The 27,833-nt window shown below is 31.3% G+C and overlaps 2 protein-coding genes across 7 annotated transcripts in view; both read right to left on the bottom strand.

The window, feature by feature from the left end:
• Nucleotides 1-17,632, bottom strand: part of LOC110992445 (activating signal cointegrator 1 complex subunit 3) — a 29,825-nt gene extending 12,193 nt beyond the window's left edge. The window contains exons 1-23 of one of the 3 annotated variants that reach the window (XM_045628599.1): nt 17,579-17,632; nt 16,643-16,688; nt 16,318-16,457; nt 14,910-15,168; nt 14,381-14,647; nt 13,776-14,022; nt 13,182-13,362; nt 12,542-12,687; nt 9,898-10,043; nt 9,328-9,528; nt 8,698-8,890; nt 7,537-7,723; nt 7,277-7,403; nt 6,707-6,881; nt 6,197-6,305; nt 5,370-5,475; nt 4,861-5,085; nt 3,820-3,909; nt 3,225-3,369; nt 2,239-2,375; nt 1,679-1,855; nt 889-1,114; nt 208-349 (exon numbers count right to left, since the gene is read on the bottom strand). In XM_045628599.1, the coding sequence (XP_045484555.1) occupies nt 208-349; nt 889-1,114; nt 1,679-1,855; nt 2,239-2,375; nt 3,225-3,369; nt 3,820-3,909; nt 4,861-5,085; nt 5,370-5,475; nt 6,197-6,305; nt 6,707-6,881; nt 7,277-7,403; nt 7,537-7,723; nt 8,698-8,890; nt 9,328-9,528; nt 9,898-10,043; nt 12,542-12,687; nt 13,182-13,362; nt 13,776-14,022; nt 14,381-14,647; nt 14,910-15,168; nt 16,318-16,442 (3,611 nt within the window). In that variant the 5' untranslated portion in view covers nt 16,443-16,457; nt 16,643-16,688; nt 17,579-17,632. The other 2 variants (XM_045628597.1, XM_045628598.1) reach the window with 2 other exon arrangements.
• Nucleotides 17,633-19,822: 2,190 nt separating this feature from the next.
• Nucleotides 19,823-26,536, bottom strand: LOC110992422 (vesicle-associated membrane protein 2). Of its 4 annotated transcripts, none has more exons than XR_006750293.1 (8): nt 26,175-26,535; nt 22,873-22,993; nt 22,550-22,628; nt 22,031-22,110; nt 21,873-21,924; nt 21,688-21,766; nt 20,756-20,785; nt 19,823-20,605 (listed from the first exon to the last, which is right to left on the bottom strand). XR_006750293.1 is itself a non-coding variant. In XM_045628600.1 (7 exons), coding segments are annotated over exons 1-6 (342 nt in total). In that variant the 5' UTR covers nt 26,177-26,536; the 3' UTR covers nt 19,823-20,605; nt 20,756-20,777. The 4 variants fall into 4 exon arrangements, 1 of the variants encoding a protein (XP_045484556.1); XR_006750294.1 differs by lacking the exon at nt 26,175-26,535 and adding an exon at nt 23,312-23,411; XR_006750295.1 differs by lacking the exon at nt 26,175-26,535 and adding an exon at nt 23,241-23,375.
• Nucleotides 26,537-27,833: the final 1,297 nt, after the last annotated feature.

Genomic DNA, 27,833 nt, shown 5'->3' with positions numbered 1-27,833 from the left:
TATACAATGAAATAATATAGAAAAAATACGCATATAATAGCAATGTTAAAATTATTTAAATAAACATAACCGAAACTGTTATATGGGAATAAAATTAAAAACTCTACTTTCCGAAAAAAACAAAGTATACGTTGTATAGCTAAAAACCAGGCAATTAAAAGTGAAGTGGAAAAAATATAAAAATATCCATAAGACGTATATATTTACTTGAAATTTGGTGTTATTGTGAGTCGAATTCGTAATACTGTCCTTGTAATGGGGTGTAACGATGCCTCCATTTCTAATAGAGGAAATTCATCAGCGCATTTCTTTACGTGACGAGCCGCTTTAGGGTTTCTTACTAAATCACCTAAAAATCATGTTTTAATCTTAATTTTTAAATAAAATATAAATGATACAAAATGTTCCCACTAGTCCCCCACACCAGGGTTAGACATTTATCATCAACATTCATACATATAACAATTAATTAAAGTAATAAATGCGTTTTATCTGTGCCTGTTACACAGTGCCGACATTTCGGATCTAAGGCATTTGCCTCATAATGTTTTTCATTACCATATGGGCGAGTATTTTTTATTTTTTTTTAATAATTTTATTGCCTGGTAACGAGACCTTTAAGCCAAGTTTTATTTTCGGTCACTAATTCACATGTTATTTTAACGTTCCACTTGTTTTCTTAAATCTTATGGGCGAGTATTAAATGTGTACATAGACAGTATAGAGTATAGACACTAAACATCTATTGACCACAACTCACAGCTGGTGATCATACTTCAAATATTAACAGTATTAAAATAAATAAATTTCCTACAAATTGTGTAAATGACAAACTGCTTCTGTCTCCATTCACCAAGTACACCGAACATAAGAGAGAAAGAGACATACCCACTTCCTTCCAATCCATGTCCCTTATCTGATCGGGTTTCAACATAGGATATTCCAAGTGTTTCAAAATTTCTATAGGAAAACAGTTAAACTGTCTCATATCACTATAGAAGTCCCATTGCTGGAGCTCCATCATTTTCGCCATTTTCAAGTACAAACCGGCCATGTATGCGTTGTTTTTGCGTAGTGTTATCTCAAAAAGCGCGCGGACTATACGTACTGCGTTCTAAAAAATATTTTGTAATTTTTCCGTATAAGTAATTTCAGTTACCAACTTAATTTGGCATGTGTAAGAAACATATACCAAATAAATAAAATTAAGCCATTTTAAATAAACTCTCATTGATTTCTAGTGCATTCCATCTCAATCATGAACTAGCTAGAATATGAAATACCGGTTATCAAATAATTGAGAAAATTATTATAAGAATAAAAGTATTATGACCACATAAAAAATACTTTAATGCTTAAATTTAAGCCAAGAAAGGAACCTCTCATATAGTTTGGGATTCCATGATAAAACTGATAATATGCGAAAAAATATATATTGGGTTTGGCGCGCAAAGTTTTAATGTATAAAAACAAATATAATATAAAATACAATCACAAAGGCAGTATGTAATATTTTACACTCCTATGTGTTAAAAAAGCAATCAATACATGACAAATATTTTCATCTACTCATCCGATATTATTAACTTTGGTAATGGTTTAAAGATATAGTATTTTAAAACACAGTAAATCTTAATTATAACACAAAACATTATACATAAATAGATCACATAGGTACCTGGCTAATATAGTTCAAATCAGACTGCAAAGAAGATTGATTTACGCGCCCTTTGGAGAGAAAAGTTTGCAATAGTATATTGATTTTCCAATGTATATCCTCTGGCGCATCTTCTATCCTTAGCTCACAGTATCGATCCTTAAGTTCCCATAGCTCTGATAACTCTTCTTTTCGCACCTGTGATGTTTATATGATTATTAATTATTCTATAGTTGACCTTGCACAGCTGAAACTGTCTTTTAATATTTTGTTAATAAATATAGCCTATGTTATCCAGGGATAATATAGACCAGGTTACGCCTCGCGCTAGTGCATCGACAGTGGGGTCAATATTAAAACACTGAGTGCTTTGGGCGGTATTTAAGGCACCTAAAAGGATGGGGGAGGAGGATAAGGGAGCTTCATTAAAAAGAGTGGCGGAGAGTTTATTGCCAGTTCTTCTCTTCCGTTTTACGCCCTTGATTTGAGAATAAGATAAAGATATTTTTGGTTGTTTGTTTGTTCATGACCTTGTAACGGTCATAGGGGCGAACCTCACTTATAAATTGGTAAATATTTACTTTTAATTGTTGGAAATCAGAACATCTGGTCAGCATTTCGAGTACGTATCCTTGCGTCATAGACTTGCGAACCATAGAGTTGAAAACATCCATAGTCTCACAGGTTATGTAGTAGTGACTCGCTGTTCTGCCTAGATCTGTGGACAATGTTTTTTAATTGTAATTCAATAATTATCTTTGTGATTTAAAATTACATAAGCTGTTATTATGAACGGATCGTCGTAACCATCGTCGAAAAACTCGGTGTTACCATAGTAACATACAGACTGTAGGTTACACACAGAATAAGGCTATATATGTCTTGTTTAGTTAATGTTTGTAATATATACCGATGTAGTATATTCATAGACCAAGCGATTTCAACAACAACACTTTTCTATAAAAAAAAACTACAACTCGTATAAAAAAAGTACGTTTATTTTGGAACATAAGATCATCAAGGTATCACTTATTCAACGTCATTAAATTCGAACCTGTAGGCATCCCTACTCATCGTCAAAGAAGACAGAGGGTGTAGGCCGAGAGAAAAAGCCGGCGTAAAAAACTCTCGGTACTCTTTTAAAAAAAGAAAATCATCAAACAATACTACAATATTTAAAAGAAATATAGCAAATTAATTAGAAGTAGCCTGCTCAGCACTAGTCCCAGGCCCTTTTATCAACTAGATAGCGTTTGTTCCGAGTATTGACATGCGTATGTTTTATTCTAGGATACTTATCACTATTTACGTACTCTAATAATAATAATAATTTATTTATTTTTCTCCCTTAAACATTAACAATAATAATTCATAATACAGTGACAGTATTGGGAGACTGGTTTCCAAACTAGGTAAGAACCTGTGATATGGATAACCAGGCTTCCATTCCATAGCAAGTCATATACATAACAAAATGGAAGTTTGTAAGGGATTGTGTATGTGAGTGAGACTCTGTATATTAAATCTGGTTAAACGGATTTATAATAGTGAATTAATATGGTTGTACCTGTAACATTTAAATCTCCAGTTCGTTCGTTGTACCTTAACATTTGAGTCTTATCGAGTTGCATGGCCGCGCTTGTTATGAGTTGTCGACGTTTTGTCTCTAACATTGGCTCTTCTTGTACGTCACTATATGTTAGACCGTATACCTAAAATATTTATTTATTAAAAATAACATTTATATTAAATTCTTAATAACCAGTGTGAGCCTCTAGAAAATAAGTTATATGGATTCTGTCTGCGATTGGTGGCAGTCAAAGGATTACAATTTTTGATTTTGGATACCGACGAAGAGAGCATTGTGGATCCGGCTTCCATATACCCAGGCCCATTGAAAATCGGTGTTTCTGGTGACAGCAACCTAGGTGACCTGGTTAAAATGATTGTCTTTTTTTGGAATGTGCTTAATGTTAACCAAATAAATATATTTTATTTTTTTCTTCAACTATAAACAAATATTTCATTAAATTTGTCTTTGCGTACAAGTGGGAGAACATAAATATCGACAAAATGCATAGCTAAAAAAAACTATACTTTCTAAAAATTTAATCTGTTCTCTGTTGAAAATGTAATAAACAAAAACCGAGAATAATACCTACCTGTGGATTAATTCTCATACGAACGAACAGATAAGTATAGCTGAGCCATTCGACTGCTTCATCAATATTCGTCACTGTTCCCAGAGCAACCTGAATATTACAAAATATATATTTTATATTATCTATATTAGTTGTGTTATTAAAATAAATGTTTTGCAAAGTAATAATGACATACATCATATTTTAGAACGAAGCTGTTAAAGCCAACATAATAAAGCGATTGAAAAGAGCGTCAGAAAGGGCATTTAATGTATGTTTCTTTTTTTTTTACTTTTGAATAAATGATTAAAAAAAATTGTGGTCATTGATAAAAAAAGTACATTTTTGCTCATTATGACTTTTTAATATACCGAGTATTTCATATTGCTTGCTTGTCCTGTAATGAAATTGCATTTGTCATATTCTGACCTACGGCCACAGATATAAATTCCTCGGTAAAAGTGTGATTTTTTTCGAAAAATCAAATATATATATTATACTAGCGGATCCAACAGACGTTGTCCTGTCTACACGTCTTTAATTTCAAAATTTCAATTTTTAATAAGCCATTTTGATGAAAATTATTATTCAAATGTTATGACAATATCTAACGATCCAGCACATGTTCACACACGATATAACACAATGATAACAAAACTTTTTTTAAATTTCGGGACAGACTAAAATTAAAATTCGAATATTATTTAAAATTTGACACTGCGATGGTAGCGCCGTCTGTCGGATCCAATGTAAAACATTCCAAAATCAACAACAACTAATAAATTGAAAATTAATTAAAAAAACATTGTCCAGCGGACAAAATTGTGAATCTAAACCATTCCCAGATCCCCTTGAACACACACAAAAATTTCGTCTAAATCGGTCCAGTCGTTTAGGAGGAGTTCAGTCACATACACACGCCCACAAGAAATATATATATTAAGATATAGCAAAACAAATAATATTTTTTCCAAACTACTCATTTCCAATTTTCTTCACAGCCTAAACACCATTTGACAGAAAGAGACGAAATAAATATTTTAATGTTTAAATTAAACTTACCTCAGCATTCAAATTATCAGCCAACAAATTAATAAAGTTACTCTCAATAGGGAACTGATTGGTCATAGATTTGAGGTAATGCGATAGTTTATCGTGTGTTGTAATAATAATGCCCGTTCCAGAAGTATCGAATTGCGGACGCCCTGCACGACCGAATATTTGAAGGACATCTAAGATACTTAAGTCGACGAATGTACCATGACTTTGGTCGTAGATCTCGGTACCCTAAAATATAATGGTTTATAAGAAAACTTCTTCAGAATATCAATTCGGGAAGAGGCACAGTTATTGCACCTGTTTAAAAAAAAACATATCGCATGTTTGAGAATTAGATTACCATATAATTCCAGAACATAATATCGCCTTACGCGACTTCATTTACTGTTGACTTTAGCGTATATCCAACGTATATGCAGCGTATACGCAACCAGGGCAATATGATATCAATATTTTGGAAAATACATAATCGTTCGCATTAATAATTTAAGGATAATGACAGCTAAACTTACCCTTATGACAACCGCGTGCGCTGGTAAATTAACTCCCCAAGCTAACGTCGACGTACAAACTAATACTTTTATGTAACCATCGGCAAAGTATTTCTCAACCATATTCCTGAAACATTTACCATTTCTAAAACCGTTAAGGAACATGTTTATTTTTACACATGAAAGAAAGCTAATCCACCAGTTAAATAAGACGTAATTTCTAGAAATGTTATATTATTATGCATTACATAACACGTGCGTGGCGTACTACTGTTTTTGGAATGCAAAAAGATACACGTTTAGTATTGTTATATCAAATAACTAAATCTAGACTAAAAATATTATCTAAATATATATAAATCTCCTGTCACGATGTTTCTCCACGATGGACTGCTAAACTACTTAACCGATTTTAAATTAAATTGGCACACCGTGAGCAGTCTGGACCAATTTAAGAGATAGGATAGCTTAGATCTTAAATTATAGTCGCAATTTTATTTTATTGCAAATTATTTGTTTATAATTTGACACAACTCCAACAGATGGCGCTGTGTTAAAAGCGTTTTAAGCTGTGTTAAAACCAACGTTTCACATAAGCTAATCTACCTTTCACATAAGTTCTCCTACCGTTTCCTTTGAATAGTTTACTACTATGTAATATAACAAAAACCTTAGCCACAGGTTAAACTAACGGTTAAACACAAGCTAACGCTTGGCCGAGTCTGCTAGTTACGTTATAAAAACGATAATTATATTAAACATCGAATCCTGGATCCGTATCATACACTATCCAACTAGAAAGCTAGTAAAGTGGGTGTTATTCTATTGGATTACTTTTGAAAACGTACCTATCACTTCTCAGCATCCCAGCATGATGGCAAGCGAATCCAAATGCAAATAGCTCAGCTAGCTGCTTATTGGGACTGCTGCCGATAGATTTTTTGGCTTTAAGAAAACCTGAAATTTTTTAGTAATAAGTAACTATGTCTAAATTTATAGGTTTTTGTCGATCACAAAATGCCGGCAACGTCACCCATAACCCTGAAGTATTTCCGAACCAGTTCGACTTAGGGTCCTTCAAGAAAATAGCGTACCAATTCTTAAAAGGCCGGCAACGCACTCGCAAGCCCTCTGGCAATGAGAGTGTCCATGGGCGGCGGTATCACTTAACATCAGGTGAGCCTCCTGCCCGTTTGCCCCATTCTATATAAAAAAAGAAATTTATGCTCATCTACTGTAATGACGTAGAGCCAGGACTCTCAATATTGATTCCCGGCAAATAAGTCGTTATAGACATTAGGCGCGCAGAACTGGAAATGTTACTCCTCCTACTTTACTGAAAAATCTTCAAAACTTACCACCAGAATCCTCTGGTTCAAAGTGCTTCAAATGACCCTTCTTTTGCGCCAGCTCCTTCAAAACCATTGCGGTCTGATGAGTCGCATTACGCGCGTGGACGAAGACCATCACCTGGTGACCCTTTTGAACCATGTCTACGGCTTTTTCGTAGCAAATTTCATTCATTTGCTGGATCTGTGAATTGGAGATAACTATGTATGGACCAGGTTAACACATATGGCTAAGTGCGTCAATTTTGAAAAAATATAACTGATTTGGGTTGGTAGGCACAGAACATGCCTTATAAAATATATTTGAAAAATATGCAGATTAATTTAGTCGGTTTGCAGAACTTTGACTAAGAATTCGTTATTATTTCTTGGTCTAAAAATAATTTTAACAGCACAAAAATATATCTATTACAAAAATAATATTCCTCTTCTATCTATAATACTCTACAAAATCATGTAAGTGCTAAACAAGGTGTGTGTGTGTACATTAAAAAATCTGTGGCTTTAAGGTTGAAATTAATAAAAATCCTTTGTTAAAAATAACATTTCGCTCAACGCACTTTAAAATGTGAATAATACCTGTCGTAAGTGTGAACTACCTCCACCACCAACGTCTTTAACACCAATAAATTGCTGTTCCAAAGGCACAGGACGGAACCGTGAATCAAAGTAAAACAGGCCAATGTTAGGGTTTACACGAAGGAACCTGTAATGAAAGAGAAAATATTTATACGCCGCGAACGTAAATTTTAAAGCCTTCATGGCTCAAAAAACATTATTTAAAGTTAACATTTAAAACATTTTTCTACCGGATTTCGTGACGTATTAAGAAAATTTACCTGGCAACATCCAAATAATTGGGCAAAGTAGCTGATAAGCCGACAATTCGTATCATATTCTGTGAAGACTCGACTTGTCGTAATGTACGTGCAACGATCGCTTCCACTATGGGACCCCGATCGCCGTGCAATAAGTGAACTTCATCTATGATCAACAGTTTCACAATGGACGCTAATTCGGTGTCCGCTGTAGAAATATATTAAAAGCATTATGAACCAAAAAAATTTTCAAAAACTAAATTTTTAATTTAACTAATTCAATTGAACTCGAATTTCAGGGTTAAAGGCCGCCGTTATAAGCCAACTGGGCTGGTCAAGTCTGTAAGTGTTCTACCTCGCCCGATGACCCAACACAAACGATCAAGATGAAGATACAAAAAAATAAAGATGTAGATACTTATTACATATTGGTTGCCGCGACTTAATTATTTATTGTCATTATTAATGTATTGTATTGTATGTATATTGATTCTAAAACGTAAAAGTCAATATATTCGCAGAAAAACCAAAATTATTGACGCTGAGCAATATGCCTTAAAACTAATGGAGATGGGCAGGCCACGTAGCGCGTTATACAGATGACAGATGGTTTAAAGCAGTAACAGAAGACTGGTCCAAAAGGAACAAGAAACAAAGGAAGACCAATAGAGCGATGGGCTGACGGGATCGAAATTGGATGACGATGGCACGAAATAAATTAGAATGGCAAAAGTTGGAGGAGGCCTTCTCCTCGACAGGACTAATTTATTTAATTTATGTAAATAGGATGTGGAAGAATAAAGGCTTATTATTATTATATTGATTCTATAAGTTTTTAAAATCAATTTAAATACAGTTAAAATAGTAATAAAGTTTAAATAGTTTAAAACTTTCGAAAAGGTCCTAAAAATCGAAGTCCTTACTGAATTTGCATATTTAAAAATTGGTACATTAAACGTAATTTAAAAGAATAGATATATATATGGTATATTTTTATGTATTATGTTTTTTGTTTCCTAAATAATAAATATATATTGTCGTTAAAGAATTATGTATGATGTGGCAAACTTTAATAAATATAATTTAAAAAATATATTTTTGAGTTTTTCTAATATGAAATGTCCTAAAATACAGATCATATAAATAAAGATCCACTGAATGTTAAGTTAAAACATCACTCACTCGCTCCTTTACGCGTAACTACATCCCATTTCTCGGGTGTAGTGACAATCATTTGCGTCTGTTGCACTTCGGTTTTAGTTAACTTCATGTCACCCGTTAATTCCCTCACAGATATACCAAGACCTTGTAGTCTTCGGCCAAAACTCGCTGTCATTTCCGAGGCCAAAGCTTTCATTGGTGCTATGTAGATGATCTAATCAATGGAATATAAATTAGTTAGCTTAATTTTTTGTATTTTTTAATTAAATAAAAGGACTAAACAAGTAAATAATAATTTATTTATCTAAAAAAAAGAATCATTAGTTGAGATAGCACGCTTGTAAAAATTGTCTCGGCTTAAAATATTGTGTTGGGAGTTAATTTCAATGGGATTTGATCGAAATATAAGATATATAATTTAAGTTATACATAAAGAAAAATATTAAAATAACTCATAAATAGTTCGTAATTTATTTACCTGTTCATACAGACATCTTGCCGGAATAACCATTGTAAACTAAATACATACTAATTAAACATTCATATAATTTGGAATTTTAAAAATAAATATTTATAGGTTTCAGTGTATAGGTTTCATAGTTAAAAAATTGTCAAATAGGATTGGATAAACAAATATATTAACATTCATACCTTAAATTTGTTCTTCATAATGACATTATTCTCAATATATTGTTTAATTTGATGTACCACAGTGAGTAAGGCAATATTAGTTTTACCCGCACCAGTTGGAGCGCATATCAACAAATTCTCATTCGTATTGTAAGCTGTATTAAATACAACCGACTGTATTCTGTTTAGTTCTTTTATATTCTCGAATGCCATTTGGCCAACCTGTTGATAAAAAAATCTTAATGTAAACTTTGCAAACTCCAAACTTTTTGATTATATTTCTCCACGATGTTTTTCTTCATCGTACGAGCGAGTATTACAGTGCGTACCAACGACGTGAAATATACTCATTTTATAAACAAGAGTTAACTTTTTGAGGTGATGTTATTCAAAAATCTTTACTGGTATTTCTTTAATTAATTTTTTTTTATTCAAAAGACCGTCTTTAAAATAAATCAGTGGCGCTACAACCTCGATGTTTTCCTTCACCGTTCGAGTAAATGTTAAATGCGCACATAGAAAGAAAGTCCATTGATGCCGGGGATCGAACCTACGACCATCCATCTTACTTCTACGAAAAGATCATCTTACTTCATCCAAAGCCGCTATAGGCACGCGCTTGTTGCCGATTTCCAATGGCCCTGATTCCATCTTGGGAATGATGACTTCTTCGTACTCTTTGAGATCTTTACGTACTGCATTCTCGGGCAGAATTAGTTTCATACCAGAGACAAATCCTAAAACACGAATTGGACTGGATAATTTTTTTTTGCGTTTTAAATAATGGAACAGTTTGCGTGCCTCATAGCTTACTTGCTGACGAGTTAATGTTTCTAAGTGTAATTTACAAACTGGAGATTTAGAGTTAAAAAAACGAAAATTTTATTTGCACGTCGAACAGCATTTTTAATTTTGTAATTTAGTCTTCTGGGCTTTAAATATAATGATGACGGTAATGTTACTCATTCTTAAGGTAAATCTGATATTGAACCAATGGAAGTCACGCTCAAAAATTTCGGTTCTAAATAATTTCCTGAGCACGGATCAAATTATTTGCTTATGGAAAAGTAACAATCAATGGTTCTATGGAAAACCCGAGCAGTGCTAGAACTTAGCGGAATACGACAATTGGTATAGTGTTCTTGCGTCAGTTGTCAGACACTGACTAACTGTCAGACACTGACAGTCTTTCCGAAGGTTACTAGTGCTTGAGACAAAGTCACTTCGACTTCAACAGTCGTGACTCACTAACGCTAAACAAATTTGTATGAGGACGACATTAGACTGATGCTTTGTCAAATGACCATTTTTGAAAATGATTCGAAAAGTGATTTTTTAATACAGTTGCTCAAAAAGTGGCATATTGCAGGGAGGTATAGCGTTCGGAAAGCGGGCTATTACACACTCGTGCTTTTTCTTTGCCATTTCCGCACTCGTGCGTTTTCTTTGCCAACTGTCAACACAATGTGTATTAAAAAGAAAAAACCAACCACGAAGGTTTTATTAAAAAGATTCATAGAAGTTTTTATGATATATGATTTCTAAATATTATAATAATTGGATTCAATAAGTTAGATATGGGTTAATTTCAATAAAAATAATCTACTGAAAACTTGGCTGTATGGTAAGTTCCTTTTGCCTACCCCGAATGGGTGAAGAAAAAAAAAAGCTTTGCTCATATTCTTTAATCTTTGACGGTTGGCGCCATTTTCTAAAAATGTTCTTGCGAGTTAAGTTATTTGTTGCACAAAATGAGTAATTCGACGATATTTTATTTGAATTAACACCACACGAACTCAGTATAATTGCACAAAATGCTTCGGAGAACAATTTACCGGAAACATAAGTCGCTACCTACATATCTACGTGCAACAAATTTATTCCGTAGAGAGAAGAGAAAAAAGCAAATAGTTTAATAAAATTGCCTAATTTTTTCGCAACTGTATTAAAAATAGTCGTTCAGTACACGTGCGGTACCATCATTGCAACTTGTCCCGACTGTCAACCCTCACCTTCGGCTGCGCCTCGGCTCGGGTAGACATTTGTCGAAACTCTTTGCAATGACAGGCTTTCCGCACTTGTAATGAAATATACTATTTTAATACAGTTGCTCAAAAAGTGGCATATTGCAGGGAGGTATAGCGTTCGGAAAGAGGGCTATTACACACTCGTGCTTTTTCTTTGCCATTCCCGCACTCGTGCTTTTTCTTTGCCAACTGTCAAAACAATGTGTATTAAAAAGAAAAAACCAACCACGAAGGTTTTATTAAAAAGATTCATAGAAGTTTTTATGATATATGATTTCTAAATATTATAAAAATTGGATTCAATAAGGTCGGTTAGGTTTCTTTTCATTTCTTATCAATTAAAAAATATTAAAAAGAATTTTATAATATATACAAATACGTATTTTTAAAAAGTTTACTAATAATTGGATTCAATAAGTTAGGTTAGGTTTATTTTATTTCATATCAATAAAAAAATATTAAAAAGAAAAAACTAACTATGAAGTTTTTACTAAAAAAAATCACAGAAGTTTTTATGATTCATTCAAATATTTTTAAAAGAAGCTACTATTTGTTTCAATATCAGATTTAATGATTGGACTCAATGAGTTAGATTTGGTTTTCTTTCAATAAAAATAGTTTACTGAAGAATTGGCTGTATGGGCCAAGTTCCCTTTGCCTACCCAGAATGGGTGAAGAAAAGAAAAAACAAGCTTTGCTCATATTCTTTGCGGTTGGCGCCATTTTCCAAAAATTTTCTTTCGAGTTGAGTTATTTGTTTCACAAAATGAGTAATTTCGACGATATTTTATTTGAATGAATACCACCCGAACGCAGTATAATTGCACAAAATGCTTCGGAGAACAATTTACCGGAAACATATAAGTCGCTACATATCTACGTGCAACGAATTTATTCCGTAGAGAGAATAGAAAAAAAGCAAAAAGTTTAATTAAATTGCTTAATTTTTTCGCAACTGTATTAAAAATAGTCGTTCAGTACACGTGCGGAACCGTCATTTCAACTTGTTCCGACTGTCAACCCTCACCTTCGGCTGCGCCTCGGCTCGGGTAGACATTCGTCGGAACTCGTTGCAATGACAGGCTTTCCGCACTTGTAATGAAATATACTATTGTCTCGAGCCCCGGGTTATTTTATATTATAGGCAATATTTTGTGTATAAGGTTTTTTAGGGTTCATAAATTTTGCTTGAATTAAAAAAAAATTACCAGCTGAATTTTTCGCATTAATCGAGGAGTCATATACATTAGGATATTGCACTTTCGTTTGGAAATACGATATCTTTTGAAGTACAGGATCCACGTTACTTTTCGATGTAGAAAAGGGTACCACTGGTTTTGTTAACTCTGCGATCCTGTGAAATGGAAACAATAATTAATTATTTCAGAACTGTTATAAATTCTCAGATGATTCCCCCCACTCACTATTAAAGAAGACAAGATATTGTGGGCAAGTAACAACCATACGCAAAGCCAAAGTATCAAGCTAGCGTGAATGCGATCTAATGGAAGGGATCCTTCCTGACATCTATCGGCGAATAATAATACTATTTTTTAAAATTATTTTAACGAGACAACAACACTTAAGCTATCCAGTACAGGATATATTCTATATTGTTCATATTTCATCATTTTATTAGTATGTAATTCGTACTTAAATATAATTTCCAAAAAACACAATTAAAAAAAATTAAAATACCGAGCAAAGCTCGGTCATCCAGGTACTGTGTAATTATGGGGGAAAATATTTAAAAAATTCCAAGTATAATTAATAACAAGCAAGATATGAGAAGTTCTAAATCCAGTATTTTTATTGGTATAAATTAAAGAAAAGGACGAATAGTTTTACCTTTTAGCTCGAAGTTGAGCAATATTAATTTCTGGTTCGTCGTCATCATCATCACCCTTTTTGGTTTTGGATTTCTTTTCTCCTTTCCTCACAAGCTTAGCCAACAGTTTCTCTTGTTCAGATCTAACTGATACTTGACAGAGATATTGTGGCATTTTATTTTCTGGTAACATTGCAGCCACTGGAAATTAGTTATATTAAATTTAAATTTTTTAAGCAAGGCGCAAACCAAACCAATGACAGGGTTATATATAAATATACAGTCATAATCTGTTAAAAAAATTGGAGGGAAAAGCATATTTGGTCGTAAAAACCTATAATCGTAACACTGATAACGTTGTAAAGTACCTAATACATACAAAAGAATTGCCGGGAACTTTCATTTTAGTAAATTTAAACGGTATGTTATATGCCATCTTTGCTATATCTGTAATAATTATCTTTTGTTAGATATGATTTACTTTAGCTGTAGTAGAATGAAATAAACAAATAAATTTTTGTTTTATGCATATGATCGTGGTAGTGTTATTTAGCGTAATTTTGTTATTAATAAAGAAATTAAGTTATTTAATTAAATCATTAACAAATACAAACATTCAGCAACGCTAGGTTGTATAGGTGATTTCAAGCTGTCTGTAATATCCTGACGATGTTCTAATATCTCTTGTATGAATTCAAATTTATCAAACCCCAGTAAATCAAACAAATCATTCTGCATTTCGTCATTGGATCGTGGTGAGTTGAGTAATGTTATAATTGACTGCAATACATCTGCACTTGCCATGCCTCCTGAACTTTCATATAGTTCTCTCACTTTTGTTTCCAGCCATACTTTTCCAAACTGAAAAACAAGCACCAAATTTGTCTGTACTATGATTCCGTAAAAATTTAAAAAAAATCTTGAAGAAAATTAAAATACTTCCGTATTTGTGAATATCCAATTTTGATATACATAAGTCTTACTTAGCAAGTCACTAAAGGTCGTACTTAGTCTCTACACTAAATCGTTGTCTTTTCTCTTAGTATATTTAAAGCAAATGAATTTTTGACGTTCATAAGTGTACATTATGTTACCTTTATGAATAAATGATTTTTGTTTGTTTGTAAATGAATATCTCGATCAATAAATCTTATCTATTTTTAATTAAAAAAAATATTGTAAAAACGTCTAAAAAGCAGAAATATGGATATTTATTTACCTTCGGTTCTAGCGGAGGTTTTACTTGTTCTAAATTATTTTTATTATTCTCATTGTTGTATTTCATTGAGAAATCATTAACAAATGAGCTTTCTGTTGCAGGTTTCCTTGTCAATTTTGCTAATTTTTTCTTCAAAGGTTTGTAAGGGATGTAGATACATTGTATATTTTCACCCCAGAGTTTTGTTAACGGCTTAGTTTCAACCATTTCTTTTTTTATATACTCTTTAGTCTCTTCATTGAGGTAGGTAGAAATTTCTGATACCACCTACAAAGGCATAGAACATCACTTATATAAAGGGTTTTTAAGGCTTTCACCAAGATGTGATGAGAATGTTGTTTAAAAATAAATAGTATAATTTATGGTTTAAAACTTATTTATATTGAGAAATTCATTAAGACAGTCACAAAATTATCACCAAGTATACATGAGGGATTTTACTTATTATGTGTGAGTAGAAATTGTTTGTAAAGTCAGGTATTTTTATTTAACAAATAATAGAAGGTAGGCTAGTTAGAAGTTACATTACCTTACAAATTTTGTTAGCAGTTGTGGTTTGAACATTTCCAAAGGTCTGTCGGAGCTGAGATAAATGTTTTAACATAACAATGTCTTGGTCAAGAAACATTCGTAATGTTAACACAGCCGCATCTTCTACTACATTATCACTTTGGTCTCCAGTTAGCTGCTTACATTCTACTTTCAACTTTTGTAAAAGTGGTAATATTTCACTACCTTGCAATTCATGTTTTTCCACATATGCATAGATATCAGTGAGTGATTTATATCTGCAAAGGTAAAAAAAAATTATGTTTTTTTTCCATATAAACTTAGCAAATAGGGATTTAATCTTTAAATAAAAATCTATAAATTTATGTTATTGGAATCTCATGCCCAACCAATTTAACACACACTCAAATTTTAAGGAGAATAATATGTGAGTTATTATTGAATGAGAGTGATGTATTGAAAACATTCAATAGTAAGTTACTTTACTTTCTATATTCATACAACAAATTTTTATCTTCATGTCCATCAGTGTACGAAAAATGTAAACATAAACATTAGGCCAGTATGAGGATTGTTATAAAAAGTGAAACTTGGCATAATTTTTACAGATGAAACGCAATAATATATAAGCGTCATGAAGATGTTCAGTGCAGGAGGAAGGAAGAGTGCAATTGAGTGCGTTGCCGGCCTTTTAAATTTCTTAAAAGGCCGGCAACGCACTCGCGAGCCCTCTGGCATTGAGGGTGTCCATGGGCGGCGGTATCACTTAACATCAGGTGAGCCTCCTGCCCGTTTGCCCCCTGTTCTATAAAAAAAAAAAAAAAAAAAAAAAAAAAATTGAGACCAATTGAGAGAATGTGAGAATGTTCGAATGTAGCATGAAGCAAATAGCCATTGAACAAGAGTAAGAAGCAAGCTAGTAAGAATGATGGAGAGAGTGAGTGAGATAGAGCACAGAGAGTGCCATGGAGCTAGAGGTGGGAGAGAGCTACAGTGAGAAAGATTGAGAAGGAGAGTAAAGGAGATTGACAAAAAATATATGCTATTGTTTGATGTATTCCTTTAGCATTTAGCATTCTATTAGCATGTACACAGTGTGTGAATATAGATATACATGTAGTGATTATATACAGGTACATTATAATAAGTTATAAAGTAATAATTAAATAAAAATGTTTCACTTTGGACCTGTGTACATTATATGCTTTTATTTAATAAATTTTAATACTATCTATACAAATGCCCTTTCATTGTCATTGAGCTGAATAGGACTTACATGTGTAACAACACAAACATAATAGGATTTTTTATGAAACTCTTGGTTGAGTTGGTTATTTAATTAAATATATAATTATATTTTTAATGATTACCTGGAATAGTAGTTGATGAAAATATTAAATGTAGTATGAAACATTTTCTGCACATACCTTGACACATTGGTATTAAAGTTTATAACCAGTTGAGGTTGATCTCCACTTGGCTTTAGACAACGAGGTTTATCAAGCTGGGTGTGAGCTCTCAGAGCCCTTGTAATCCTGGGCAGCTCAATCATTGTTAGACGTAATTACTAAAATATTACAACATCTTTTTTATTTTGCCAATGTTATATTATGTGGTGCAATAAAATATGCAACTTTTAAATATACAAGACTTGCTTATACTTTTAGTATAGACATCATATTAATTAATATTTACTGCGACGGGTCATTAATATGCAATAATGTTAAGAGAAAAAAATAATAAAATACTCACCAAGCAATAATTAAACGAATAAGATGTTTACAGTTTTCATATTTTTCTGAAAACGGAATATAATTTTTATTTGAGCGTAACAAATGAAGGTAAATTCTTATAATTAATAGAAGTTTCAAACTCCTTCACTTTAGCTACGTAAACAATTAATAAAATTAAAACATTTTTTGAAATTTGGTAAAGCAAATATATTTTACCTCTGAATATAAACAATGCCCGGTCAGTCGTCATCTGTCGACTGTCAGTATCAGAAATACAGAGCATTGTTGTGTTCACAACCTGAAGCCAGGCAACTATCGTACCATAGACCGAAAAATTATCGCACATAGATAAAAATTATCGTACGAGTCAGGAAAATGGATAAAATACTTTTAAAAATCATATGAAACGTGCAATAATGTATGTAGGACATTATTTATAGTTTAAATCTTGTAAACTTGTGTTTTTTAAATTGAAAAAATATAATTCAAATTAAATGTTAGACGTATGGCAAGACTTGAGCTGGGAGTGGACGTCGGACGAGGGCACTTCGAGTGTCATGAACGTGCCAACATTTCGAATTTATATTGAACAACAGTAATAACCAATGAAAGGATTGCGCCATGAAGCAACGGCATGTGATCCTAATAAAACAATGAGCCAATAGATGGCACTAACACTAAAAACTGCAATTATTATTGGGCTATCTGTGTAATCATCAAATGTTTCATGAGAACGGAAATTATCGTACGGTTGTGAACATTGTTAAATTTGTTAACAGTCTACCCATGAACACTAAATCAGTCAGGTTTTTTAACTTGGTACTATTTAAGAAATAAATGAACTTAATATATAATTTAAAGAATAATTCTTCGAAAGACTTTGCGAGAAAATGGTATTGTTCAGTATTTTAACCGGTTCATATTGTATTTAAAAAGCACCAATATAAAGACTTACATACAGTACACGTCAACTAATTCACTAAGGTTACGAATCATTTCATTTCAATCAGTAGATGGAAAGCGTGTTCACGTTCAGCTAAGAAGTGTTCACGTATGCTGTTTGACACATTGTACTTGTAAACGATATTGAATTTAATCGTAGTAAGATATCATAATAGCGATGAAATCACGAACAATACCTCTATCACTACGTAAACGTCAAGGTTGTTTAATATCTTATATTATTATTATAGTATCTATTTGCTTTTTTAGTTTCCCATATCAGGATTATAGTTATTGTATTCTATAATAATTAGTTGTAAGTGTAATGGAGCACAACAAATAAAGGTCCTCCCATTAATAGAGACTGTAATAAATGTTATTGGACACGTTATTTTTATAATAGGTATTAGTTTAAGTAAATTCAGTGAGAATTAAATAACTATTAAGTCTTTGGTTAAACTAGCTTTTAATATCCAGTATTTGCGGAAATGGCTTTTTTTATAAGAGGGGAATACATTTAATTTTCGGAAGTGCTTTGTAAATGTGGAATTTTCAATCCAAAATTTTTTATATGTATTTCGAGTGTATTTTAGTTTATAACGGAAATAAATGATAAATATGTTTAGATTATAATTTTTCGTCAAAGTGTCAACTATTGATTCCTTGTCAATTAGGTACTAATTAATCTACGTAAGCCTCTACCTAAACTAGACTCGTAATTTTTTATGACTGTATTTAAAGTTATCTGTTATTAATTTTCTACAAATAAAAAGGATTTCAGTATTTAAATTCGCTTTTTATTGAAGCAATACTTTTACATAAAATAATGCTATAGATACATAAAGTTTACCTATATTTTCAATAAGATAGTTTTGATTATGTAAGTAATTTTACTATGAACTATTCAATTTTTTAAACTCGCACAACAGCTAGGCAGGTTTTAAATTAAATAATTAATATCCCATTACGATAATATTAATAAATTGCAACATCAAGTGCTATATTATACTTAAACATTTTATATGTTTAAATTAAAACACCTACTTATTAAAAAAAATAATTTCCTTAAATGTATAAACAAATAATGGGATAATTATAGTCTCATTTGTCACTAATATAATATCCTTGTTTTAAACATTTTTTAAAATAATAAATGATTTATTATAATCGTCTAAAGTATCTGTTTTTGTATTAACATAACATTTTATATTAAGAAGAATATTTTTAATAAAATAATTAATAAATATACTCAATTAACATATGTACATAATATTGTAGGTGCAAACCTTGATTTTTAAATAAAATTCTCTATGTTATTTATTAAAGTTTTACGCTTCAAACATTACTTTTACTTATAATGAATATTTATGTAATCTATGATTAAAGGTACTTCAATATATTTACCTTTTGAGACTCTGGTGTATTTCTTTTACCTTACAGTGAAAGAATGTTTCATCATATAAACGCGTCCGAATGAAACGAGCAAAAATAATATTAAAAATACGTTTAATATAATGTTCTCTGTGGGCTCATCACAGATAGTAAACATTATACTAGTATCTCAAGTTCGATTTCCAAATTATATTAACAACATTAAGAGTTAACTTTCATAGTTTATACGTCTTTAATTTTTAAATGTTTTGTCATTTCATCATGTTCTGAATTTGATTTTTTTAAAACAGTAAAGGACGCGTTAATAAGATGAATTTAGCTGTTTAACTTGATTATTTAATCTTAGTCAAACATTTATTTATGACAATCATTAAAACACCAATTTGTTATTCTTATCGGTTAATGTAGTTTTTCTAAAAATTTCAAACCTCTGAAACATTACTCTAAAATATGTTATTTACATGCTACCTATAATTTCTATTTAAATCCTACTAGATAATGAAATTATGTCATCAATATGAAATATTTTGTTTCGTAACTATAGCTCATGATTATTAGACATTATATTTGTGAATATAAAATAATCTTACGAAAAAAATATAATTCCTTCATTTTAAACGCAAAATTAAGCAAATACTTTTTTTAATAAAAAAATTACTGGTAATTTTTTGCAAAAAACCCATGTGGTACAATTCTGATGTACAGAAAAGATTTCAATGCATAACGAAATAAATATAAGAAATATATTAATTGTTAAGTCTATATCAGATTTATGTACAACAGAATTAGCAATATCTAACTAGAAAGCAGTTAAAAATCTACATCAATTTCTTACATGTTTTAAACACACAGATTTTTTTTTAAATACACGAACTGGCCAGTAATAACACCCTATAGGAAGGTATATTGTGACACATCTATACAAATTGTAATATATTTAACAATAATTTTATTAGGTATAAAACTTCGTTTCAAATCTATGTAACTAAGTTTAAATGGTTACATTGTGAAACGGCTAATAGGTATACATTTTTAACAAGTTACAAAACCGCTCAAGGTGCTGTGCAGCTTCCCATAATACATTTTTTATACATAAAAAACATATAGGTGTAAATAGCATGACAAACTTTAAGCGATTTATTAAGGACAAACTTTGCGTTTAATAAGTGTCGAAAATAAATTTTAGAAAATTAAACTCTACTTTTTAACACGGTCTCTAAAACAACATTAACAGGTCTCTAGGGATAACAGTTTTAAAAAATTTGGTCCAAGTATAAAAAGCAAAATTAATAAAAATATTTATATTGTTGAACACAATTATAAAATATCTTGATATGGTATATTTTTGATAAGCCTCATTGTAAGGGCCAGCGGAAATTTTCGCTATTCAACAGTAAATGTTAATAAAGAAAGATCTTCTAAAAATATTCTATTAAAACATTACTTATGGCAAAATAGTGACAGAGTCGGTAAGATAAGTGATCTCAAAAATTTACAAATTCTAAGATATTTAGCCTCAATATTTCGATATTATAATGTTTCATTTTTATATAATTAAGAAAACATTCAACAACACTAATCTATAAAGAACGACAAATTATTACTCGGGATAATTGTAGCCGGGACCGAAAAGCAGCGAAGGCGAGACCTGTAAAATATGTAATTTCAGTATTGTTATTTAAAACTTTCCCACTATATAAATGCTCTCGAAGTAGTTTTCAGTAATTTTTTTGAGTCATAACCAATTGAGACATAACTAACAATTGTTACTTTAAAGAAAATCTAAGAAACACCATACCTCGGTTTGCCACAAAAGATGTTTACAGACCTAAAAATAAATAAAAGATTAGAACACTGTTTAAAATGTCACAAAAAGGGTTATGATGTTTTTATTGTTTGTGGAGATTTTTCAGCAAATGACAAGCTATAAATTTACGTCAGCAACGACTATATTTTGCCCCTGTGGCGCGACAATTATATAAACAGCAATGATTCTATTTTATAATTTTTTAATCTTTACAAGCACATTTTACAAATTTTTCTACAGATTATTTTAGTTTAGGGTTTCAGCTATGCATTTCTGGGTTTTTGGAAAGCAGGCATATTGCTAACTGGGGCAAGCACTCAGAAGAATGAAGATTGGATCAATCGGAAATGCCCTAATTATCACGTCACGATGGTGTTAGACATATAGATAGATTATAGACATTTTACACAAGAAAACATGTTATCAAAAGCAGCTTTGTGATTTAAATATAACCATTATTTTTGTTTAATAATAAATATGTATTTTGATTACTATTAATTTTTTATGTGTTTTTAGTGTCCATAAACCTTAGTTTCTAGTATTTTTAATACTTTTAACAGTTGTGCCATAGTTAAATCACATTTTTTCTATAAGAACGATTTTAAGACACTCTTATCTGATAGACAAGAGACAGAACAGAGAAAGCCAACATGTAGACCAATACATACTCTGAAGTTAATTTATATCCAACTATATAATAAATGAATAATGTTTGTTTGGTTTGCCAATTTAATATGTTAAATAGTATATATGTGAAAGTCATACAATTTTAGTGTTTGTCTCGTTTATATAATAATAATTTATTATGTACTTGTAAATGTATGTTTATACGTTTCAGGGTATGTAAGGTAAGTAACAGCGACACAACGAGGCCCACTTACCAAACAGGCTTAATATCAAAATATTAATAAAAAACAACATACTGCATTATATCTATTCATAATATAACAAGTAACTTCTAAATTAAACTTCGGTTACCGAAACTTGTTCACACAAAGTTGGCTGAAAATTTAAGAAAAAATAATAGCATGATTAGTCTAAAAATTCGTTTGTTAACAACATAGAGCGACAATCTAGAGTGCAGACGCGAAAATATTTTATAACTTACCAATGATTAAAGCCAAAATTATAATCCCAATGACAGCTGCGATTATCATCATCTGAAATAAGAAAATGACTCTCAATAAATTCCTATTATATTTCGATACAGTATTGAGCGAGATTTTTGTTAAGTTTTTTAGGACGCTGATTTTAAAATGAGATTACTTTTAAGTTCTGCAACCAAAATTTGCTCTTCAACTTGCCAGCCTGTTGTTCAAACTGTGAAGCGCCTTGTTGCAGTGCATCTGAAATTAACAAGTTTTAGAAGTAAGTAATAACGTAAGCTTCCTCGAAGTTTGTGACAGTTTAAAGACTTTAAAATTAGTGATGGCTGTACTGTGCCGTGTGTTGTACATATCTATGTACAACACACGAACGCATTTAACTGAGTTTATTATGCTACTCAATCTATTTGGCCAGACAATTACCTTGAGTACAGAACAGTATTCTTTATACAAGTAATGCATATCTAATCTATAGAACTGGATATACAATTTAAAAAATCAGTTTTGTCTGATTATAATTCGCAAATGTAAGACACCATGACAACTACTCATAAAGTTCAGTAGTAGTTTCTGTTTTATAAAGACTACCAAAAGATTTGGTATTTCAATATTGATCAACAATGCCTTCAAATATTTTTTATAGTTCGCATAAATATATTGTCATATAGGATTTATGTACCTGCTCGGTCATCAAGTTCTGAAAGCTTCTGATCTCTCTCCAGTACCTTTTCGACGTTTGTTTTCATAATATCCACCACCTGGACGAAATAAATAAGTGCAATAATACACATTTTGAATATATTATTATTGGCGTATACAAGATAATGACGTCTGAAGAAAATCAAATATTAAATAAATAAACTAGTAAATAGTCTTATTATCTATAGTTCTTTGGTGTAACTACTAAAAATTTTTCAACATTGAAAGTTATCATCGATATTTGAAATATTAAAATTAAAAGGGATAAAGAAATGTTCATAACATTGTTTTACAGCAATATACCTCATCGACTTGCGCCTGTGTCTGCTGAAGACGGCGCTGGGCAGCAATCTGTTGGGGCGTCTTGGGCCCGCCCACTGGCATGTCATCGCTGGCTGGAGCTAAACCACCCTCCGTCGTTGCCCTGTAACGAAGATCATTCATAATTACAAATTAAATTAAAATCTGCGAGGTTTTTTGTTCACAATGGAGAAGTGTTATACTACAATGCATGTGATGAATATATATAATTTGTTTTACATTTATAATTTATCTGTAATTTAGAATTTAAAAAAAATATTTATGATACGCAGTAATAAAATAAACAATTAGCTTGCTTGCTATCATTAACTTCTAACAGAACTAATTTACTATATAGATGTGCATTTTACCGTCGTCACTTTAATGTATTAGAGTAAATATTTGACAAAACACAAAGACTCCGTAAGTAATACATATCTACATTTAAAACTGTAATTACACTTTCACACCAGATAGTGTGTTAACAATAAAATATTTTTGGTTTTTTATTATCTTTGTACTCAATTTGCACTGATAGTATAAATTTGGTATGTTTATATTGTGTATATAGTATATGTTATCAGCTTGATCTGTGATTAGACCGCCGTGTTGATAGGATTAGTTTAGTTTTAAAAAGTTTAAATGAAACGAATGAAATGGTCATTTCGTTCGTTGGGCTGAGCAACATATCTTAATATATATATTTCTTGTGTGCGTGTGTATGTGACTGAACTCCTCCTAAACGACTGGACCAATTTTGATGAAATTTTTTGTGTGAGTTCGTGGAGATTCGAGAATGGTTTAGATTCACAATTTTGTCCGCTGGACAATGTTTTTTTTAAATTAATTAGTAGCTGTTGATTTTGGAATGTTTTACATTGGATCCGACAGACGGCGCTACCATCGCACTGTCAAATTTTAAATAATATTCGAATTTTAATTTTAGTCTGTCCCGTCAGTTAGCGCTGCGATCAAATTAAAAAAAAGTTTTGTTATCATTGTGTTATTGTAGACCATGTGCTGGATAGTTAGATATTGTCATAACATTTGAATAATAATTTTCATCAAAATGGTCCAGAATGTTTTAGCTTATTAAAAAAAGTTTGAAATTTTCAAATTAAAGACGTATAGACAGGACAACGTCTGTCGGATCCGCTAGTTACTATATCAAATTTTAGCTAGTAAGTGACGCAAGTGGACATATCGAAGAGATTCCAGTCATATACCCAAGCAAGCCCTTGATTGGGTATATAACAAAGAGAGTCGGAAAGAATTGGAGCGAGGTGAAGTATGAGTAAAGTTAAGAACGAACGCGATGGAGACTCACTGTCGACGCCCTCTCTTCCATCTAGGCATTATGGGATTTCTTTTCATTGTGTCAATTAAAAGTAAGCCAAGCTATGTAAAAATAAATTACTAATTAATATCAAGATGACTAGTGAATAGAGGTATAATTAATCCTTGGGCGAACACATTATATTGTATTATCTTACTGCCCACATAAGACATATTAAGGTTAATGAGGTGAAATAGGTAAATATCAGCCTTAAAGGTCGTTGAGTTGAGCTGCGCTGAAGAGTAACTAATGATTTGGTCACAAAATTATGGTCAGTTTTGGGAGTTATAGAATGTATGTGGTAGTACTACGATACAAGTGATGGGTAAAATAATGCTGGGCTGTGATAAGCGAAAAGTGTTACTTGTTAAATAAAGAAAATAATCATAATCTTTTTGCTTTTTATTGTTGTTTTAAGACTAATATATAGTATGTCAATATAAAGACGAAATTCAGCCATTATCAACTATTTTTGTGAACACAATTTTATGATGGATATCATGTTTAGTTTTTCTACGTATTAACGTCATACGTGAAAGGTCACGGGTAACTAGAGGAATATTAATTTGCGTTCTAGATTTTCTTTTACATGTTCTTGAAGTTTTCACATTTATAACCAATGCTTGCTTGGGTTTCATTTTAACTATTATTGCTTGAATTAGTTTAGACTTAAACAACTTATAATAGATTCTCAAAAAATTTAGACTGACATCATCAAAATATGATTCCAATAACCAAACGATGTCGCCATTCTCAAACCTCAAAACCTATTAAATAATTGTTTTTATACAAAAATAATATTATTTTCTACATAGATTTTACTGTAATATTTTAAACTGATATACTTTAACAAAATCTTAAATTCAGATAATATGAGCGTAATACATGTATATGTATCTTATTTACATTTAAATTTTATTGATTTCTCGTTAGAAGATCTGTAATCTATATATTTGATTGTTTATCACCCGTTAAACTAAACTTGATAATATCGAAGTCTACCCCTATGTTCCCATTGTTTTTCATCGATAAAATAGTATTTGTATGTAGCCTGAATAAAGAAATTAAGAGTTTAATGTTGTAATTTTTATATGAAATGCTAGTTTTATATGTAACATAAGTTTCATCACCATCAACAGCTTTTTATTATTGTAGTAGATTTTTAAGGTATCAGAAGCTTCAGGATATAAAAAAAGACTTACAAAAGGTTGGACAGAGCAACGGATGACACACGCCGTTTTTTGACATTCTAAGAAAGGCCGGCTTCCCTATCGTGTTTTCCATAAGAGCTGAATTAATTGCCTAAAGGGTTGAAAATATAACTCTTTTTGTTTGGTCACTTGATATTATGTCGCTTATATTATTATGTTTTGACGGTATTCAAAAAATGTGACCGTGATATTTATTATGAAAACAATGATCCACCCAGATTTCTATAAATAAACTGAGTATACTTCTATAAGGTTATAAATATATGACATGATGTCGAGTGACACAATTAAAACGCCTCCGCACAGATGGTCCGTAATTCTAACTCTAAAGATTGCTGTTCATAGAAATTAATATATCGAAGTATGAAATAACACTTATACGAGTTATACATACCATTTGCCAGGAAAAGGGCCTAGAATGTTTGAATAGGGAGCCTTACAATTGGGCATATAATTATTTAGAACTTCGATAGAAAATGCCCTTTTCTAGTTGATTCCAATATAGAATTGAGATACGTTTTAGTAATTAAGCCAAGCTAAATGATAATAAGTCAATAAAGCAGATCATGGTGTCATCATTCCTTTTCTGATGGAGCGCCATTTACTACAAACTAAAACGCAGAGCTTCTATGTAAAGTGTTTTACTAAGTAACGTATGGAATCCAGCCAAAGTTAGATAAGTATATGAAGCAAAGACAACAGCTAGGTCAGGAGTGAATTATCAATAAGTATACTAGTAGTATATATAGTATACTTACATTTTTTCTTTAAATTACTGCTTTTTCGTCGATAAGAAAATCCTTAGAAAGTGTAGTTATCCGGAATTCCACGAGTATTGATTAAAAACCCATTCACTGTGACTTGAAATTTTTCCCCTCTCCGACCGTGTCTTCCCAAATGAATGTACTTTATGAATGGGGCACTCGATTTCCCACAAGAAAATTGTCCAAGCTATTTATAGCAACTCAAAATAAAAGCTACCCCTTTATATTTGCTTTTACACTATTTCACATATATATATGATTTTTATTCTGAGTCAACGCTGATGAATGATAAAACGTGCGATTTTCAGAAAATTTAGACTAAAGAGAAAACCTTCCGCGACAGGGTTTACTGATTTGTATGGGAGAGGGCGCGTCTGTACTTTCCTTAATAGGTACGAATGGACTAAAAATACCACTTCTGTATTCACTCCAAAATAATCCTTACTGTGGTCTTAATAAATGTCATTTTCGCTTAATTCGATATACAGCGAAAGCGCATGTGTGAATGTATTTTTGTGTATGTATTGGTCGAGCTATTAACGCATGCGCTGTTGGCTTTTCCGAGGGTAACAAAAATCAATTCTGTGAGTATGTGGGTGTTACGTAATGGCGTAGACAGGCTTGCGTTGGCAACTTTCTTTCTTCTAATTAGGGTTAATCCATTCTATAGTCATCTTATTAACATCGATATAAAATTACTTGTAAATTACACCTACAATTGTATTGGACACAATACATTGGGTCCTCTAAATATATATACGAAAATGTAAGTAGGTAATTCGTACAGCAGTAGCTTAAGCCAATTGTAGTTTTTCGGAAAATGTCACAGAGCATTTCACGAAAGAAAAATTATATAAGTACCACTGATGTCTTCTTTTTAGAAATAATGGGATAACCTAACTATTTCAAATGGCCTCAAAATAAAAAAATAAATGATTAACTTTACATGTTCTCTGCTGGAGTTCTCAAAAACCCTATATGGTTAAAGTTTTAATTTTAAATCTTAAGTATCTTTCCCTAGTTCTTAAAACTAAAGAGAAATATTCATTAAGTATACTCCAACTAAATATTTAATGTATCTAAATTTTTCAACTTCGTTCAATAAACTTCTTAATTACGAAGAACGTATCGTATTTTTAATTCTTTGAAGAAGTTTGTGCGTCATTCCCTTATTTGGTGAGTACTTTTCCACCATACAACTGTATCAATATTGATGAAGGCAAATTGTCCTTTTTTTTGTTCTGCTTTTTATAACCCAAACTACAACAACTTAATAAACACCTAATTTGAACAAATAGCTAACACACTTCATAAACATTCAAGAAAAAACATTAGAAACAATAATCATTTTCAATTGTTACCACACGTATGCATTATTTTTATATTAAATACATTCTTAAATACAAAAAAGTATGAAAAAATGTTTATGTTTCAGCGACTCACAAAAGTTATTTCTCACTTCTTTGTCTATTTAATCAATTAAGTACTATAAGTTTAAATTACGTGTATAGGAGCATTGAATGTTTATTTCTTTTTTGACGTTCATAAGTGTACATTGTGTTACCAACATTAATAAATGATTTTTGATTGATTGATATTTCTCATTATAGATTCTATGAGACTTTTAAAAATGATTAAAGACCAAACTACTTG

Source organism: Pieris rapae, chromosome 6 (assembly GCF_905147795.1).
Source record: "Pieris rapae chromosome 6, ilPieRapa1.1, whole genome shotgun sequence".
NCBI classification, from domain to species: Eukaryota; Metazoa; Arthropoda; class Insecta; order Lepidoptera; family Pieridae; genus Pieris; species Pieris rapae.
This window is presented reverse-complemented; position numbering and strand designations above follow the sequence as displayed.